The sequence below is a fragment of the Rhizophagus irregularis genome, chromosome 5, assembly GCF_026210795.1.
Source record: "Rhizophagus irregularis chromosome 5, complete sequence".
Lineage (NCBI taxonomy): Eukaryota > Fungi > Glomeromycota > Glomeromycetes > Glomerales > Glomeraceae > Rhizophagus > Rhizophagus irregularis.
The window spans coordinates 1326672-1343930 of NC_089433.1; the positions used below are offsets into that span (position 1 = coordinate 1326672).

Below are 17259 nucleotides of genomic sequence, written 5' to 3' on the forward strand. Positions count from 1 at the left end.
AACAATAATAATTTAGTCAAATGAGAATTCCAGGAAGGAACGAGGATGCTTTGTCTAATTGAAAATATTTTTTTTATTTTATTTTATTTTTTATATTTTTATTTTATTTTATTTTATTTTTTTATTTTTTATTTTTCTATTTGAGATTATTCATCGTATCCTATGTTTATTCATATCTGGTATTTTCGAATATACTTATCCTTATTATCATAGCGAGTTTTCTTAAAGCGTACCTGTGGCACCTCATCTGACTTCGGAAGTGTCGCTGAATGCAAGCAAGGTACCCGGTTAATCCTCAACTTTGGGTTATGAGTTATGATTTAAGCATATAGTAATTTAATTTGACTTACATACCAAAAACAAAAATTTGTGTATATTTTCATTTTAATTTTTTTGAAAAAATAATATTATCGTATTTAGCTTATTAATCTAATTTATCGTATGTTAATATAGAAAATTTTATTAATCAGTTTTTGATATCTTATTAAATACCTTATCCGTAATTAAATTGTTACTGTAATAAAGTAATCAATACCGTAACTTGTTTATTAATAAAAATAAACTGTAATCTATAGCTTTATCAAACCATGATATTTTTAATTTAATCAATCAATTTTTAAAAAAATTAAATGAAAATGTTTGAATTCTGATTTTTATTAAAGTCTGATTAGTATTTTTGACGATAAACCTATTTAGGCAAAAGTGTAATAATTGTAAAATTTATTTTTTTGATTTTTTATTTTTTGATTTAGATTTATTTTTTCTTTTTTTTCCTTTTGTTGTTATTTTTGTTATTTACGACGTTATTATCAACATCATCATCGGCACCATTGTTGTCTTGAATGATGCTTTCATCAGTATCATAATCATAAACCGGGATATTTTTGGTTAAACGGTTGAATTTTTCAAGTGCTTCTCTATTCAAACACCAGCTTGGTGCGCCGGCAGGTGGCACACTAACTGTTTCTGTTTTGTCTAGAACTCTTTTACATTTTAAGTTTGGTGGTTTTTTCCTTAATAACTCTACCGTTGGATCAATACGATTATGTAATAAACGTTGAAGCTTAAATAAAGAAATTAAACTATAAATTAGTGTTTATACTTTGATAAAAAATAATAAAATATACATACAGCAGGAGATCTCCACCATCTTTCATAAATATATATCGAATTTTTTTTTGCGACTACTTCTTCTTCATCATTTTCATCATCTTCATCATCTTCGTCGGTTTCCTCCCATTCTTCGGAATGGTAGCCTGAATCTTTTAAAATTTGAACTAGATCCTTTTCAGGATATCGGCAAATGTACTTATCTTTGTTTTGTATTAGGTAATTGGCCGCGTTTGTTCTTCTTTTTTTTTCTAACAATGTTAATTATAAAGCACAATATAATTAATTTAAAAAAAAAACTAAATTTAATAGCTTCTGTTAATTAAATAATTTACATCCTGCATCCTTGAATTCTTCATTGCTCTTCTTTTGTTACGTTTTATTTGGGCTTCCCCCTTGCTTTCTAATATTACTAACGCGATGGCGAGATCGCCAACGTCCATATAACATCTTTAATAAATCACTATTTGAGACTTTATATTTTTTATTTACGAGTTTGTAAAGTGGTGGAAGCAACTTGGTGACTATGTTATCTTTTTGCTCAGCCCATGTGAGCTCATAGTTAATACTGTATACGTCTTTTAGCTCGGAGTCGCTCCAAATAAACACTTCTTTCTGTAAAATAATAGATAAATGTAAATAGGATAAAAGCAGAAATAATATATAAAATAATCAAATACTTGCTTTTATCGTGTTATAAGAACTTTTAGAAAAGGAAGAAGAAGAAGAGGAGGAGGAGGAGGAGGAGGAGGAGGAGGATGATTCATCACTAGATGATACATTATCACTATTCATTGTTACGAAGTATAAAATCTTTTTGTTATTTTGTAAAATAAAAAAATCCCGTATAAAGTAGAGATTTCAGAACGCGAGAAAAGTTGTTTGTGTGCAAATTTATAATGATTTCAGAGATTTCAGGATGCAGATCAAGGGACTCAGAGGTAGCAACGCGTTTGCGCAATTCTCACCAGGTAAAAGTAACGCGCTCATAAAATTCTTGTGCAATTCTTATGTATGATAAGAATTATTAAAAGCTCGTTTCTGAACGTCTTGATTACTAACTATTAAAAGTGATAGAATAAAAAATATATTTTATACATTTTAATAAAAATGAATAATAAAAAATGTAACTCTGTATCTGGATTAATAAAGAGTAATAAAAAACGTAAAGTTGAAACCTCTGAAACCTTTGTGGCTGATTTAATAAAGTCCCAAAAAAAAGTATTTGTATATTTGCAATTGTGCTCGTTGCAAAGGTGCAGAAGTTGATTCTCGCACTCAAGAGAAACATACGTATGATGATAGTTTGTGGGAATCGAGATCAAAAGATTCTAGAAAAAATCAGGAAAATACCATCACTGATAAGAAAGAAAAAAACATCATCTGTTAATAATACATATATAAATACGAAATAAAATTGAATATATCAAAAAAGCGAGAAAGAAATAATTACTCCGGTACATCTAGTCCAGATCGGGAGGACTCTTATATAGGTCCATTCTTTCCAATATATTGAAGAAAATATAACATTATTTTCATGAAAACCTTAAATGTTTTCGTATTCAGACCTTTACAATTGATGAAAATAATGATGAAATCAATTATTTTGGTGAGAATTATAATGTAGATAATATAAATGAGGGGAAGAGAATGATGATGTAAATAATATGGATGAGGAAGAGAATGATGATGTGGATGAGGGAGAGGAGAATGATGATAAATAATATGGATGAGAGAGAATGATGATGTGAATGAAGGAGAGGAGAATGATGATGTAGATAATATGGATGAGGAAGAGAATGATGATGTGGATGAAGGAGAGGAGAATGATGATGTAGAAGATTTTTTCGCATCTCCTAAGATTGACAATGACAATGAAGAAGCATTTATAGTGGAAAGCTTAAGTGATTCTATTAATACTGAGATTATAATACGGCTATTTAAATTTCAACAAAGATTTCGATTGCCTGATATTGCACTTGAATCCTTAATAAAATTTTTTCATATAATTCTTATGCGCTTTGATAAGTTGCAATTTGAAAATTTTCCTACCTCATTATATATGGCAAAAATATGGTTAAACATTTTTCAACCGAAAATGCAATTAGCTGTATGTACCGATTGCCATAAATTGCATAATGTTAAAGATATTATTGCATATAAGGAAGAAGGAAAAGTTGCTATAATGAATTGCCCGTATAAAGAAAGTATCCAAATAATCCAATATCAAGTCGTAATCACCAATGCAATAATCCACTTTCCATTCTCAAAAAAATAAAGATGCAACAATTCAATTGCTGTACTCGCATGGCGGTTTATCCTAAGCCAAACATTCGTCAGCAATTGAGCATTTTATATCAACGACCAGATTTTGAGAACATGTTAAAATTATCAGGACTCAAAGAACGAAAATAATATCTATTCAGATATTTACGATGGTAAGGTATGGAAAAATTTTCCATTTGATGGTAGTACCTTTTTACAACGAGACTGCCACAACCCATCTAGGTCTTCTCCTTAATCTTGATTGGTTCCAACCATTCTCCTACACGCAGCATGTGCATTCGCGCGTTTACGTGCTACTATTTGCAATCTTCCAAGTCAGAAAGGAATAAGCCCGAAAATATTATATATTTGGGCTTAAATTGCTTTACCAGTTACCAAAAGAGCAAAAAGGGGTTTGGAACGCATTAATCATTATCTAAATCTCCTATTGCGATGAGTTATTAGAACTTTGGAAGTGGAAAGTACCAAAAACTCACCAATTTTCCAATGGTTTAGAAATAAAAGTTGCGTTAATTGTTGGATCATCTGATACTCCAGCTACACGAAAGTTATTTGGTCATGGATCTGCAGTAATGAAATGCTATAGGTGCGATAAACGTACCACTTATAGCGAGGAATTTAGAAAAACTCATTACGGAGGAATGCAAGACTATAATGAATGGGTAACAAAGCCTGCAGATCTTTTATTACATGTAGACAATATGCTTCACCGTTGCAATGGTTGCAATCTAACTCAAAGTCCTCCAGTAGAAGCACATTTTAAAGTACATCGTATAAGATGACTTGAAGTGCTTCGCCTACCATACATGGATCCTATACGATTTGCTGTAGTGGATCCTACGCATTGTCTTTTTCTCGGCGTTGCAAAATGGATAATCAAATCCATTTTTGTAAACCAAAAAAATTAACTATTTTCGAACAACTTCGCGTAGCACAAAACAGAATGATAATATTGATTTACCTTCTGACATTGGTAGAATTCCTCCAAAGATTGCAATCGGAAATGATGGGTTTTAACTTAACTGCTGATCAATGGAAGACCTTTATTATGATTTATTCTACATCTATATTATGGGATATCTTAGATGATAATGATAGAAAGATCTTAGGGCATTTTGTTCGAGCTTGTAATCTTTTAGTAGCAAGATTTATTACAGATGATGATTTGAAGGAGGCGCGAGAGGTTAAAAGATATGGCCTACCTTATAGAATATACATATGGACCAGAATTTATAACAAGCAATATACATCTCGCACTTCATATCCCCGATTGCTGTCGTGATTACGGTCCTATATATAGTTTTTGGCTTTTCCCGTTTGAAAGAACTTAATGGATATATAGGTAAATTTACTTCTAGTGTTCTTTCAATTGTCTTTAGTACCTTTATTAAAAAAATTCCTGTTATTTAGGATCATATCCTAATAGTAACCGACAAATAGAACCCGAATTAATGAAAATTGTTCTTAAAAACACTTTGGTGGATTATCACTTATCATGTAAATGGACATCTGGCCTTCTAGATGAATCTCTCCATCTTCTTGTACCAAAAAAAGCTGTAGGAAGTTTAGCAATCACAGCAGAAAGGGAGGAACTGCAGCATTTTCTATTCAGCGAGCATAATACGTCTATGGTTTCCAAAATATATGGCACTGAACCACTACCTTCGGCCAAATGCTTAACCCATCATATATCAATGTCGTTATGCCTTTGGAGTTGCGAGGATTTCTATGTGAATGGTATGCAATATTATATGAAAAGGAAAAAGAAGATGTGTTAGGATTTATGGATTTGCATATGAATCAGCATGCAAGACTACAAATTGGCGCCGAAATATTTGGATCTATGATTTCTGGTCGCCATGAAAAAAATGCGAATATATTTGCAAAATGGAAAGCAGCTAATGATGATTCAGTTGACACTTATCCGGGTGAAGTCCAATATTATTTCGAGCACGCGCTTAGATTTCCAGAAGGAACGAAAACTCACCTCCTAGCATATGTCAAGTGGTATAAACCTGCACCTTCTTTTAGTATTCGGTTTAAACATAGTTTTATGGAGCCAGAAATATCAAATACCGAATTATGGAAAGCTGAATACTTTCAAGAAGGTTGTGATTCCCTGTTAGCGGTTCATAGGATATTATGTCGAGCTACAAAATTTAGAAATATTACGGTAGGAAAACAAAAATATTTGTCGATTATACCTTTGAATAGAAGATTTAACTTGTAGTACGCTACACCACCAAATAAAGAAAATGATGACACATTTGATTTCCATTTCAAGCTTAGTGATAATCGTGTATAATATAAGCAAGAAGATAGTATGTCTCGTGACTTTCATCAAATGAAAAATTATTAATCGCGTATTACATAAGCATAATTTTTGCTCAACGAATTCGTTTAACGCGCTCAACATTAATTCAACTTTTGAAAATTAACATTAAATCAATCCAAGATGTAAAATTAATAAAATTAATTAATTTTTTTTCGCATTAGTAAGTCGTAATAAATAAATGTTAATTTTTACGTAAGAATAATACCGGACCTAATTTACAAAATTTTTAATCACTTTTAATGGCTAATTTTTTTTTTTTGTACGATGGAAAACAATGGAAGATCGACATTTTAATCACTTTTAATGGACAAGCAGATCGGAGTTTTACGAATTCTCTGTTTTGTGAATTTTATGATATAATATCATTAATCAACAAAATCATTTTGAAATGGTGTTACATTAAAAATTGTACTAATAATTAAAAAATGAAATGATGTAATATCATGATAATTGAATGGCATAATTAGAATTGTTACAAGAACTTTCTCGCATTTTTTTGATAATCAATACTAATTAATAATCAATACATATTTTTTTTTATAATCAATACATATTTTTTTTTATCAAATATGTTTCCAAATATTCTAAACAATTTTTTAACAAAATTTCAAACAATGTCCTCATCTTCAACTGATTCAACCACCGTCAATGATACCAATACCATCAATGTCAATACTACCTCCATTTTCGACACTATAACTTATTCTTCCGGCCGGGTGGAGTGGTCGGATGACCAAATCGCAGTTTTGATTGAGCAGCGGAGATCAAGAAACTTCGAGTACCATTATCAAATTGCAGGAAGAAGTAGAAAAAGATTCTGGAATTCCGTTGCGAATAAAGTAAATGAGAGGTGTGGAAGCAATTATTCGGGCAAACAGTGCCAAACAAAATTCAATGGATTAGTGACCAGTTATCACGTGAGTTAAATATTAATAAAAATTTGTTGTAATAGTAATTTTAATACTTATTTAACACTTAATACTTTAGGATCAATTATTAGTGATTGCAAACGATCCGAGAGGGCAAGAAGCTGCATTGGTGCCATTTATTTTGAAGTCATGAATACACGGTTTTGGGAAAAACCAGGTAAGAACTTTTAAATCTAACAACATTACATAATCAACAAAATGATTATATTAAAGAGGTAAATTGTTTTATTTAATATGATTTAATATGTTTCTAGACGATCAGTTTGTACAGGCTTCAATTGGTGTTAATAAAACTCAACACAGACGAAACAATAGAAGGAATGGTATGTAAAGTATAAAAGTTTAATCAAATTATAAATTTTTATTGATTTTCTTAATATTTTATAGCACGTGGGAGCCGGAATACTCAAAATACGAATACGAATACTCAAAATACAGAAGATCGAAATGGTAAGTACAAAATTTATTAATTTTTTTTTCTTTTTTAGTCGTAAATACAAAATTTATTAATTTCTTTTCCTTTTTTAGTCGATGATGATAATAATGAATGAGTTTTTATTTTCTATCATTTTTTCACAATTGTTTATTATCATTTATTATCATTATCATTTTATTATCATTTGTTAGCTTTTTGTTATACACCATTGATTATAATATCACTAATACACACACCACCCGATCAACCCTCAATCTATCATATCACTTATTATTGTTCACAATCGTTTATTATCGTTTATGAAAGTGGCGAGGAAAAGTTAAGGGAGGGTATTACCAAATAAAAAAGTCTTCAAATAATGCTAAACTTAATGCGGAATATTTTTAAAATGTATAATTATTAATAATTTGAGCTCTATTAGCAACTGTAACTTTGATAAGAATTACAAGCAAAAAATATTTGTGGTAATTCTAAAATTTTGAATATCTTGTATTTTGGTACTTACGTCCCATTCAAATGTTAATACATTAGCTTTAATAGGTACGCACCATTCCGGAGCTTCAAAATCTTCCCAACAAATCTCTGTAATTATATAAAATTAGTATGATTTGATGCAAGAATCAAATAATACTTAATAATTGATACATGACTATCATCAAAATTTTCAGCGCCGCTAAAAATTAAAGCCTTTTCTATAAGATCCTTAAATGATATCCAATGCTCTTAAAAATTGTTTTCGTTATGCTAATTAATTTATTGGTCCCTTTCAATTACTGATCATCTGGCAGACTGCCATACACCAATTTTTTTGTTCGTTCGTCCAGATCGCTAAAAAAAAGAAAAGGGAACGTTAATTACGTTCCCTGAAGTAAAAACCTAAAAAGAACGAAACATACCTTTGTTTCGTTCAAGTTCCTGGGTGTTCGGCTTGTTCGTTCAGTCCAAGGATTCACGTAAAAGAAAAGGGAACGTTAATTACGTTCCTGGAAGTAAAAACAAAGAAAAAGAACGAACTTTATTTTGGTTCGTTCGTTTAAGAAAGCCTGGTCGTTCAAATTACCAATCCAAAAAGCCGATATCTACAAAAAAAAAGAAGTAAAAAAGAAAAAAGTTAAAAAAGATTATCATTTGGCACACAAACCATAATTGACTAGTCCGATCAGCCGATTCTTCGTTACCGTTGGTCAATAGTGTGACGATTCATGACCAATATTAACAATATTCTTCAACCGGTATTATTGATAATATTTTTACAAAAAAATATCAAAATGATATTATTGTATAAATATATATATATTATTAAGATATAAAAATTTCTTATAAAAAACCTATTTCTCCTATAGAGAAACAAACCATTTGGTTAAATATTAAGCCGAGTATTTAGTAAGTTTTTTTTTTAATTATATTTAAAAAAAAAGAAATTATCTTTAATATTTTGTGTATATTTCTTATTTGGTTTTTTTTATTATTTGAAATTTTTCTCATATAATATCTATTATTTTACTGTCTACTCCAATTTTACCAACAAATCTAAGTAGTGTTGATATCTTCCAATGTTTTACATGTAAAGGTTTAAATTAGCGTAATACAATAATACGTATATATAATATTTTTTGTAAAGATTTGTATAAACTCCCAAAAATGTTTATAAATGAATTCAAAAAAATATTGGTTTTTTTTCAAATTCATCACTTCACCAAAACCAGATCAAAAGCTGTTGCTGTAACTTGTACAGAAAGCCAGTTTTTTGCCACATTTGGCAGTAGCTGTGAATGAGTACTGGCCAAAAATATTATTATGAATTTAGAACAAGATTTTGGAAGAGGCCAGGTAATTATATTATAATAAAATTTTATAATTAATATTACATTCTATTTTACGTTCGCATTTTAAATTTGATAAATTTGATCAATTTTAGTTACGCGTGACAATCGTAGGAGAAGGAGAAACTTACCTACGTATCGTAGAAGAAGATAATTATTTTTATTTTTTTATTTATTAAGTGAATAGCTAGGCCCAGTCCGTACCAAATATCGGCTGGAGACTTACGTTTTTTTGGGCTGTAACTGATACTGACGTTCATGCCGTACAGCCTGGATACTATTTTATAGTAAAATAGTAGCGAACAAGTATCAAATGTGTATTTTTTATTAAGTTATAATAAAAATTAGAATTTACTTTAATTTTTAACATAAAAATTGTAAATAATAAAAAAATCTGCTTTCCCAAACTTAAAAGAAAAGGTGTTAATATTATTTTTGATTATTCAATAGTATCGCATGCCCTTGTATACGTTCTACTGCATACGCAGCTTTAACGATCAAATAGTAATAATATTACGCAGGTTTACAGTCTCGTAAATTTTCAAAATATTTTAACCGTAATATTACGCAGGTTTACAGTTTCGTCACTAAAATCACATGACATTTATGCATGTATATTAATAACCAATTAAAATCGCTTTGATTACATGTGATATCTAAAATTAATGCGCGATTTTTTTTGTTTATTTTCAAAAATACACTTTTCTCTTCTTACTTATCTTTTATTAACGCTTTACGGTTCGTCTCTTCTTTTCTCTTTTATCCAAGTATACTTTACTTATCTTTTACAATATTAACAATACTTTGGCACTTTAGTTTATATATTTAATATAGTAAGACATACTCATCTACTATATACAAAAGAAAAGAATAAAAAAAGGAAAAAATGTACCCCTACCCACATACAAAAAAGAGAAAATTCTCTTTTAAATAAATAGTGGAACTGTTAAGCAAGGTATGAAAATAGGATATACGCGTATTTTTCATATTTTTCTTTACAATAGTGGTTTGAGTCTTTCTTTGTGGTATAAGTGTGAATATATTTTTCAACGGCCGTGTATCTATTGCTTGTTAAATATATTTGCAATTTCTTGTCTTTCTTTGTTAGACTGTGGTATTACAATATGAAGTGTGAATATATTTTTCAACGGCCAGTGTATCTATTGCTTGTTAAATATATTTGCAATTTCTTTTGTAATATTTGCTTTAGCCTGGAGGAAAATGTTATGAAATAGGGCTGGATATTTTATGACATTTTCTGCCTTCCAATTACTTTGTCCGGGGGTAGCCTGACAATTTGTCGTTGTCCGTCAGTTGTAGCAACCAGCATTTTTTTACGATTTTAAGAAACAAAACTTTTTCAAAAATTTAATAAAGAAAGAACTAACTTAAAAATATTATTTTATTATTCTTTACAAAACGCTGCGATGGAAAGATTTTTTTCTCTCACTTATCAAATCCCAACACGTCCAAAGACTAATCACGTAGTACGCGCTGTCTGGAACCACCTGAGATTTTTGACTACCTAGGGATGAAGTTGTAGGGTACTTGTACCCGATAGGCTAGCCTCCTCTGACTTAGGTCTCATTAATCGGGAGATGGGGTGGTTCCTAAGTACCTTCCACATCAAGGGCGGACATTTTTTGATACTGTGCGTCAAGGTGGTAATCCTATATCTGCGAATTCAAGAAAAAAAACTCTAAATCAAAAGAATTTGGAAGCAACACATATCAAGGTAATCTAAGCATTTTTTTTAAAAAAATTTAATCAAAAATTAATTTGGTTTATATATAGTAAACTCAAGAAAAAGAAGATCTAATCATATATCTTCAGAAGAATATGAGAGTAACGCACATCAAGGTAATTTAAATATTTATTTTTTTTATTTATTAAAGAAAAATAATTAACAAAATCTATTTTCTCTTTAAACAGCAAACTTCAAAAAAAGAGGTGAAATAAATACAAAGGTATATTTTTTTACTAATTTTTATTTATATTTTCTTTTTTTCTAACCTACTAACGTTTGTTTTTACTAATATATTTTACTACTAAACATACTAATAACATTTTCTATTACTAACCATTTTTTACTAACATTTTTTTAATACTATTCTTTTTCTTTTACGAATACATTATTCATACTAATATCTTTATTACTAAAATACTATTTCTTTCTTTTAAATATTAAACAGATAAAAATAAGCGCCATTTGTAGATAACAGATATCTAATTATTTATATAGCTATATAGAATAATATATTTTTTTGTAATCTTTTTTATTATTAATTAAAAAACAATAAAACTTTTAATTTAATTGAAAATAAGAATAAAATTTGTGTAATAAAATTTTACTTTAGCCCGAATTAAAATTAAAAATTAATCTGAAATTATAATTTTGCCCAGATTAAATTATAATATTATATGAAAAAATTATCTATCGTATTGTCAGATAAATGTACGATATGTATCCTATATTTACCCGATATCTATATAACATGTGTCCGATATTATACTGACCAATATCTATATGATATTTATACGACATGTATAAGATATGTGCCCGATATTATACTACCCGATATATGTGTAATATGTGCACGATATCTATAATATATATCACCGAACTTCTGCATAAACATTACGGATATCGGGCCCGATATGTGTGTAATTGTTGCATATCGTATACATATCATATACATATCCTACATATATCTGGTACCCGATATGCAACCGATAGCCTCGATTTTGACCTGTGGTTGTTATATGTTGTTGTATGTTGTTCGTTGATTATGTTGTTTGATTATGTCGTTGATTATTTGCTTGGTCGTTTAATTGTTCGTTCGTTCGTTTATTCGTTCGTTCAACCATGGGAATGCCCGTTCGATGTGGCAACTCTGTAAATTGATGACAGAGGGAATTGGGGGATCTCAGCATAATTGAATATTTCTCATACAAAGGTTGATGTATGTTCCAAAAAAAATGACAGTAAACCAATTTTTATATTAGTTTTTAATTAAAGAGACATCTATATTTTCATATAAATTTACTAGTATTCACATTACCATTTGTATCTACTTCTGATTATAGGGCTTGTTAATATCATAAGTAATTCTATTTTGTAAATACGATGTCAACACAAAATTATAAAACTTATTTAATATTTTCTTTCCATATCTTATTAGCTCCTTTTTGATTTCACAATAAAACAGCTGGAATTCTAATTTGATTCTCAATTAATTCATTTCATTTTGTTTCAGTGAACAATGTCTTGATATTTTCGTTATCATAATTTATAATATAGAAATAAGTATAACTAATAACATATATCAGAATCAAAATAATAAGATAAAAAAAAAGAAATTAAGTTTTGAGAAAACTTACTTTTTATACTCTATATCTTTAGTAAAATTGAAAAAAATATCTTCAATTATCTTTCCTAACTTCAAATACATTTTTGTATTATTTAAAATAATGAAAATGTAATCCAAGTTGTTTGACCAATCTAACCTGATATTTTTTTTGTGATCTAAAAATATTCATACAATCTACTAAACTGATACCAATCAGTTGATAATAAAAAAGTAGTTTAATTAATTTACTATTAATAAAAAATTTTAATAATAATAGTTTTTTACCTAAATATTGAATAAATAGATATTTGTAATACAGTTATATATATATATATAAAGCCAATTTGTATATTTTAGGAGGATCTTTATCTTCTTATTTCATCTGTTTTATAATCTAATTAAATAACATAAGTAAACTGTATGATATGTAAAATAAAATAATAAGAATTCTGTTATTAGTATACTTTAACTAATTTATTACTGTTATTCTCAAACTTTTCAAACTTAATAACATCAGATAAAGTAATTTTACTTTTGCAATAAAGACAAAATCTCATTGATTCAAAGATATTAGATATTAATCTAAAAAATCAAAAAAAAGGTAAATGTATATTATTATTTATTATTTTAATGCATTTATCTCCATATGATATTTGAAATAATTTAAATCAGAAAATAGGTTGAACAGTTGTTATTTAGAAGAACTCTAAAAAAATCATTATTTTCATTATTTGAATTCTACAGAAATGTAAAATCAATAATATTGAATATATTATGAACTTGATTGATTTTTTAAAGAATTACTTTTATTATAACTAAATGTATTTTCACAGTTTCTTCAGCTATATTCTCCATCATATTTTGCATCTTTTTACTTATATTAATATGACATCATTTTTATATAAGAAAGCTATTTAATAAAAACTTAAAAAATTTCAGTTTTTCAGCAAAAAAATTGCTTACTATTTACAAAATTTTCTTATACTTTAGATATATAAGCTTGATTTCATTCCAGAAAATGTTGACTTTCTTATTATGCTGTTGATAATTTTAGAAAAAAGAAAATGAAAACATTAAAAATTTGTAATGATGGAGATGTTGTATGATGCCAATAAAAGAATATCTAATTTGAACTATAGCATTCATGTAGAATATTAAAGGAATGGTATATAGAATATCCTCATAGCTGTGAGAGTCAAAAGGACTTCTAAAGTTCCCATATATTATCACATTTATGTAGAATATTAGAAAAATGGTATATAGAACATTCTCATAGTTGTGGAACAAGCAACTTGGCAAAAACCTCATACTGCTTCAAAAAAGAGAAATAAATTAACCTTAAACTGAATACTTTTAACAACTGTTAGGCCTTTAGTATTTTTTGGTGAAATTCAAGATTTTTTCAAGTAAAAAATGATTCCTTTCTAAAAGAAAAGGTGAAGTTGTTTTCATTATGGTAGTGCTTATAGTAATCAAAGTCATGGTAAATTAAAGGCCATGGAGAAGTTTTAATCATATAAGTTATAAAAAGGATGTGTTGTATAGAAGAATGTTATATAAACGTAGATAAAATATAAACCTTTAGTTCCAAAACCCTTAGTTCCAAAAGTTTTAGCTCCTAGACCTTTAGCTCCAAGATTAACATTAAAAAATACATCCAATACTCAACAAGGAAACTTCAATTTCTTATTTGACACCTAAACTAAATACTCAAGCTTTACCAAAGTTAATGAAGTGAGACCTAATAATTCTGAATCATATTCTTTAATAATAGCAGACCGATTTGTTCAAATGAGAAATAATGTGCGGAACCTACCACTTTATCAAACAATTATTATTTGTTTCACGATACAAATGATAATTTTCAAGAAAATGATGATTCTTTTCAACATAATTTTAATGATAATGCATTTAATACTGAACTTGATAATTCTGGAAACCAGGATCATAATGCTAAAGAAAATGTGTTGTGTTAAATTTCAAATTTTGTTAAGAATCTAATTTATTTAGCATTAATATTCATTTCTTTATTAAATTTAGAATTTAGAAGAAATGAAAAATTCAAAGAAGCGGAAAGCTTCTGATAATAAGTCTCAAGCATGGAGTGATGAAGTAACATGCAAACTATTGGATTTTTTGGAAGATAATTTTAGTAAATATCAAAAAGGTAAAATCTGAATTTTACGCCATGGTTTCCAAAAATATTATCAAAACAAAAAGTGCAGAAAGCATTAAAGGGCGATTAAGTAGATTGTTAGAGAAGTACAGTAAAGTAAAAAGACAAAATAATCAAAGTGGATCGGAAAGAGTGGACTGGAAATGGATGGAAAAAATGGATAGAATTTTTGGCTGCCGTGAAAATGTCTCCCCTTCACACATTTCAAATGAAACAACGGAATATATTAATGATGAGGTTAATGAACAAGAAGAGGTTCCAAATCCTGAAAAAGATGATAAAAAGGTAGTAAAAAGAAAAAAGAATAACGTTGAATCTTTAAATTGATGTAATTGATGTTATGAGTAATATTAGCGAAAAAAAAGCTAAATTTCTGAACAAAGATTAGAATTAGAACGAACTATTATAATACCATTGTTTAAATTATAACAAATGTAGATGACCAAATCATGTATACGGATGGAAACTTACGTATCCTCAATGCATTTCACCGTTAACATCAACATTTTCGAGATGATCTTTAATCGTGTTCCTATCCGTAACATCCTATTGTAAAGTGGTCCGTTATAGAATTTTTACAAACTTATGGACACTAAATCAGAATGTTATGTAAGTAATTTGATTAACTTGCATTTTATCCGCATATTTTTGTAAGAGATCGCATACACCAGCAACTCCTCGCGAGCACCGCATTCCTTTACAAGAAGTCTAAGGCTAACAATTTCTGATAGTAATAATGCCTCTAAGAAAGATTCTACCGATTTACTGATGTGTTTCTTCTCTTCTTGAATAGCACTTCTTGTCATAGATCGACAAAATTGGGAACCTATTGTAACCGTACTCATCAAACGATCGATCTCATCGGTTGAGAAGCACGAGGGATGGACTCAGAGATATGTTCTCCTCGCGGAAATCTCACCAGAGTGGGCTACAACAAAAAAGTGGGAACATTAGTACACAACGAATTGAGAAATAGGTAGATATAACTTACTCAGTGTAGGCAGATTCATTATCTTGTTGTATAGATTTGACGGCGTTAACGACAGTAGTGTATTCGTCGAATGATACATTAAACGTATAGCCTGTATATTAAAAATGATTTAAAAAGGCATAATATCGGTATAAAATAATGAAAAATGGTACATAAGTTAGTCCTAGTCTGACCTTCTTGCTGGGAACCGGTGTGTGTAAATCAGAATTTGGTTTATAAGACTCTTTATGACCCTGAGAATCTTCCATGTGGTCCTGGATGTTGAGAAAAAAGTAAAATTTACTACATAAAAAACAAATATAAACCTATTTTTTTTAATACTTACGTAATTTCGCTTCTCGTCATGTTTCTCTACAAATGACTTTAACTTACCGGATAAAAACGTTCTCGTCATCTTTTGAATCCTTAATGGAATCATCTATTACGTCGTTAATGTATCCTAACTACTTTACAAAACAAGTAAGTTCCCTATGTATATAAACAACCGCAAATCACGATCTACAAACCGATTCTTTTTCAATCTTGTCTTCGTAGCATCTTTTTTTCGATCGTTGTCCAGAAGTTATGTACACCTCAGAAATCTTCTCAATCTTTTTATAATATAGGAAAGAAACAAGATTAGTATAAAATTAGGTTTAAACTACCGATTACTAAAGGGAAGATGTAACTCCACTCTCACCAACCAATACGTAAATCAGCTAGCTACTCGAGAGTTGTCAATACGTCACTCTCGGTGACCGAAACGTATTCTAGCCTTAAACTCACAGCAGTGCGTAACATACAATGTATCATACATTATACTTCAAAATTATTTAGGCAACTTCGAGCTTGATCGTTATCTCTGGACAATAACGTCAGAGTTTTCTTATACAAATTATGCTCCCTTCTTTATCATATGTAATTTCGTCAACTTTCGATCCGTACATAAGGTAACTAACCAACGACCAAATTGTATTCTTTTTGAAAAAGCCATCCAATAACATTTGTAGTTGTAACGTTTCTTCCGTCAAAGCAGTAGTTGACATCTTTGAAGCACGAAAAAATCAGTTGATGTCGCGTTACTCGCGTATACCAGATACGGTATACGCGTATCGTGGATCTTTGTACTACGCTACAGTAGCGCAGTTTGATATCCGCCGTACCAGTTATTCATTTGATGAGTTAGTTAAACAGTTTTCCTGAATTATCACTTTAGTTTAATAAACACCGCAACATTGGGCCAGGTTGGTGATTGCTATGAAAAGTTTGTGGGGATTGTGGATAGAATGTTGGTTAATTTCTTTCGGAAATCTAGTATATAGAGAAAATGTAGATAAAAAAATGCAAATTATATTTAGTATTAGTAATTTATCTAGCGGAGCCAAAGAATATTTAACCATATACAATTCACATGTATAGTGAAATGTGCATATATACTAATAGTCTTTTAGTCAAAAAAAGCGGTTAAATAATAAAGCATATTCCATGGGACCCAATCTTCGAAAATGCTCTGAAATAGGTTTTCATAATAAGGTTTCGATCCATTAAAGTTTCCAAGACTCACGATTCCATGATTTCAAGACCTATAACACCATTAGCGGTTTCGAGACCTGGAACACCACCATTCACCTGAAGCGCTGACACCATTAACATTACTATGGTGATCGAAAGCAACAGAAATCCAGTCACATGATTTACATATTAGCGTAGTGCGAATTTAAAAAATTTTTCTGATAGCCTACTTTTTTGCAAGGGAAAGGAACAAGACACGATAAGATCAGTAAAGGATAAGTGGTGTGTTAAACCTATTAAAACTCGTTTGTTATGCAAATGCAAAATGTATG

The 17259-nt window shown here is 29.3% G+C and overlaps 2 protein-coding genes across 2 annotated transcripts; one reads left to right on the plus strand and one right to left on the minus strand.

Moving 5' to 3' along the window:
* Nucleotides 1-14457: 14457 nt before the first annotated feature.
* OCT59_024838 (uncharacterized protein) lies at nt 14458-14772 on the plus strand (the record flags this gene model as incomplete). The annotated part of the gene is made up of 1 exon (XM_066134340.1): nt 14458-14772. One exon carries the CDS (start codon nt 14458-14460, stop codon nt 14770-14772), a length of 315 nt encoding a protein of 104 aa, XP_065991703.1.
* A 237-nt stretch (nt 14773-15009) lies between these two features.
* On the minus strand, nt 15010-16461 carry OCT59_024839 (uncharacterized protein; the record flags this gene model as incomplete). Its single annotated transcript, XM_066134344.1, has 8 exons — nt 15010-15037; nt 15112-15271; nt 15365-15373; nt 15437-15527; nt 15610-15690; nt 15762-15854; nt 15943-16026; nt 16375-16461. The coding sequence occupies 8 exons, from the start codon at nt 16459-16461 to the stop codon at nt 15010-15012; spliced, it is 633 nt and encodes a 210-aa protein (XP_065991704.1).
* Between the last annotated feature and the right edge of the window lie 798 nt (nt 16462-17259).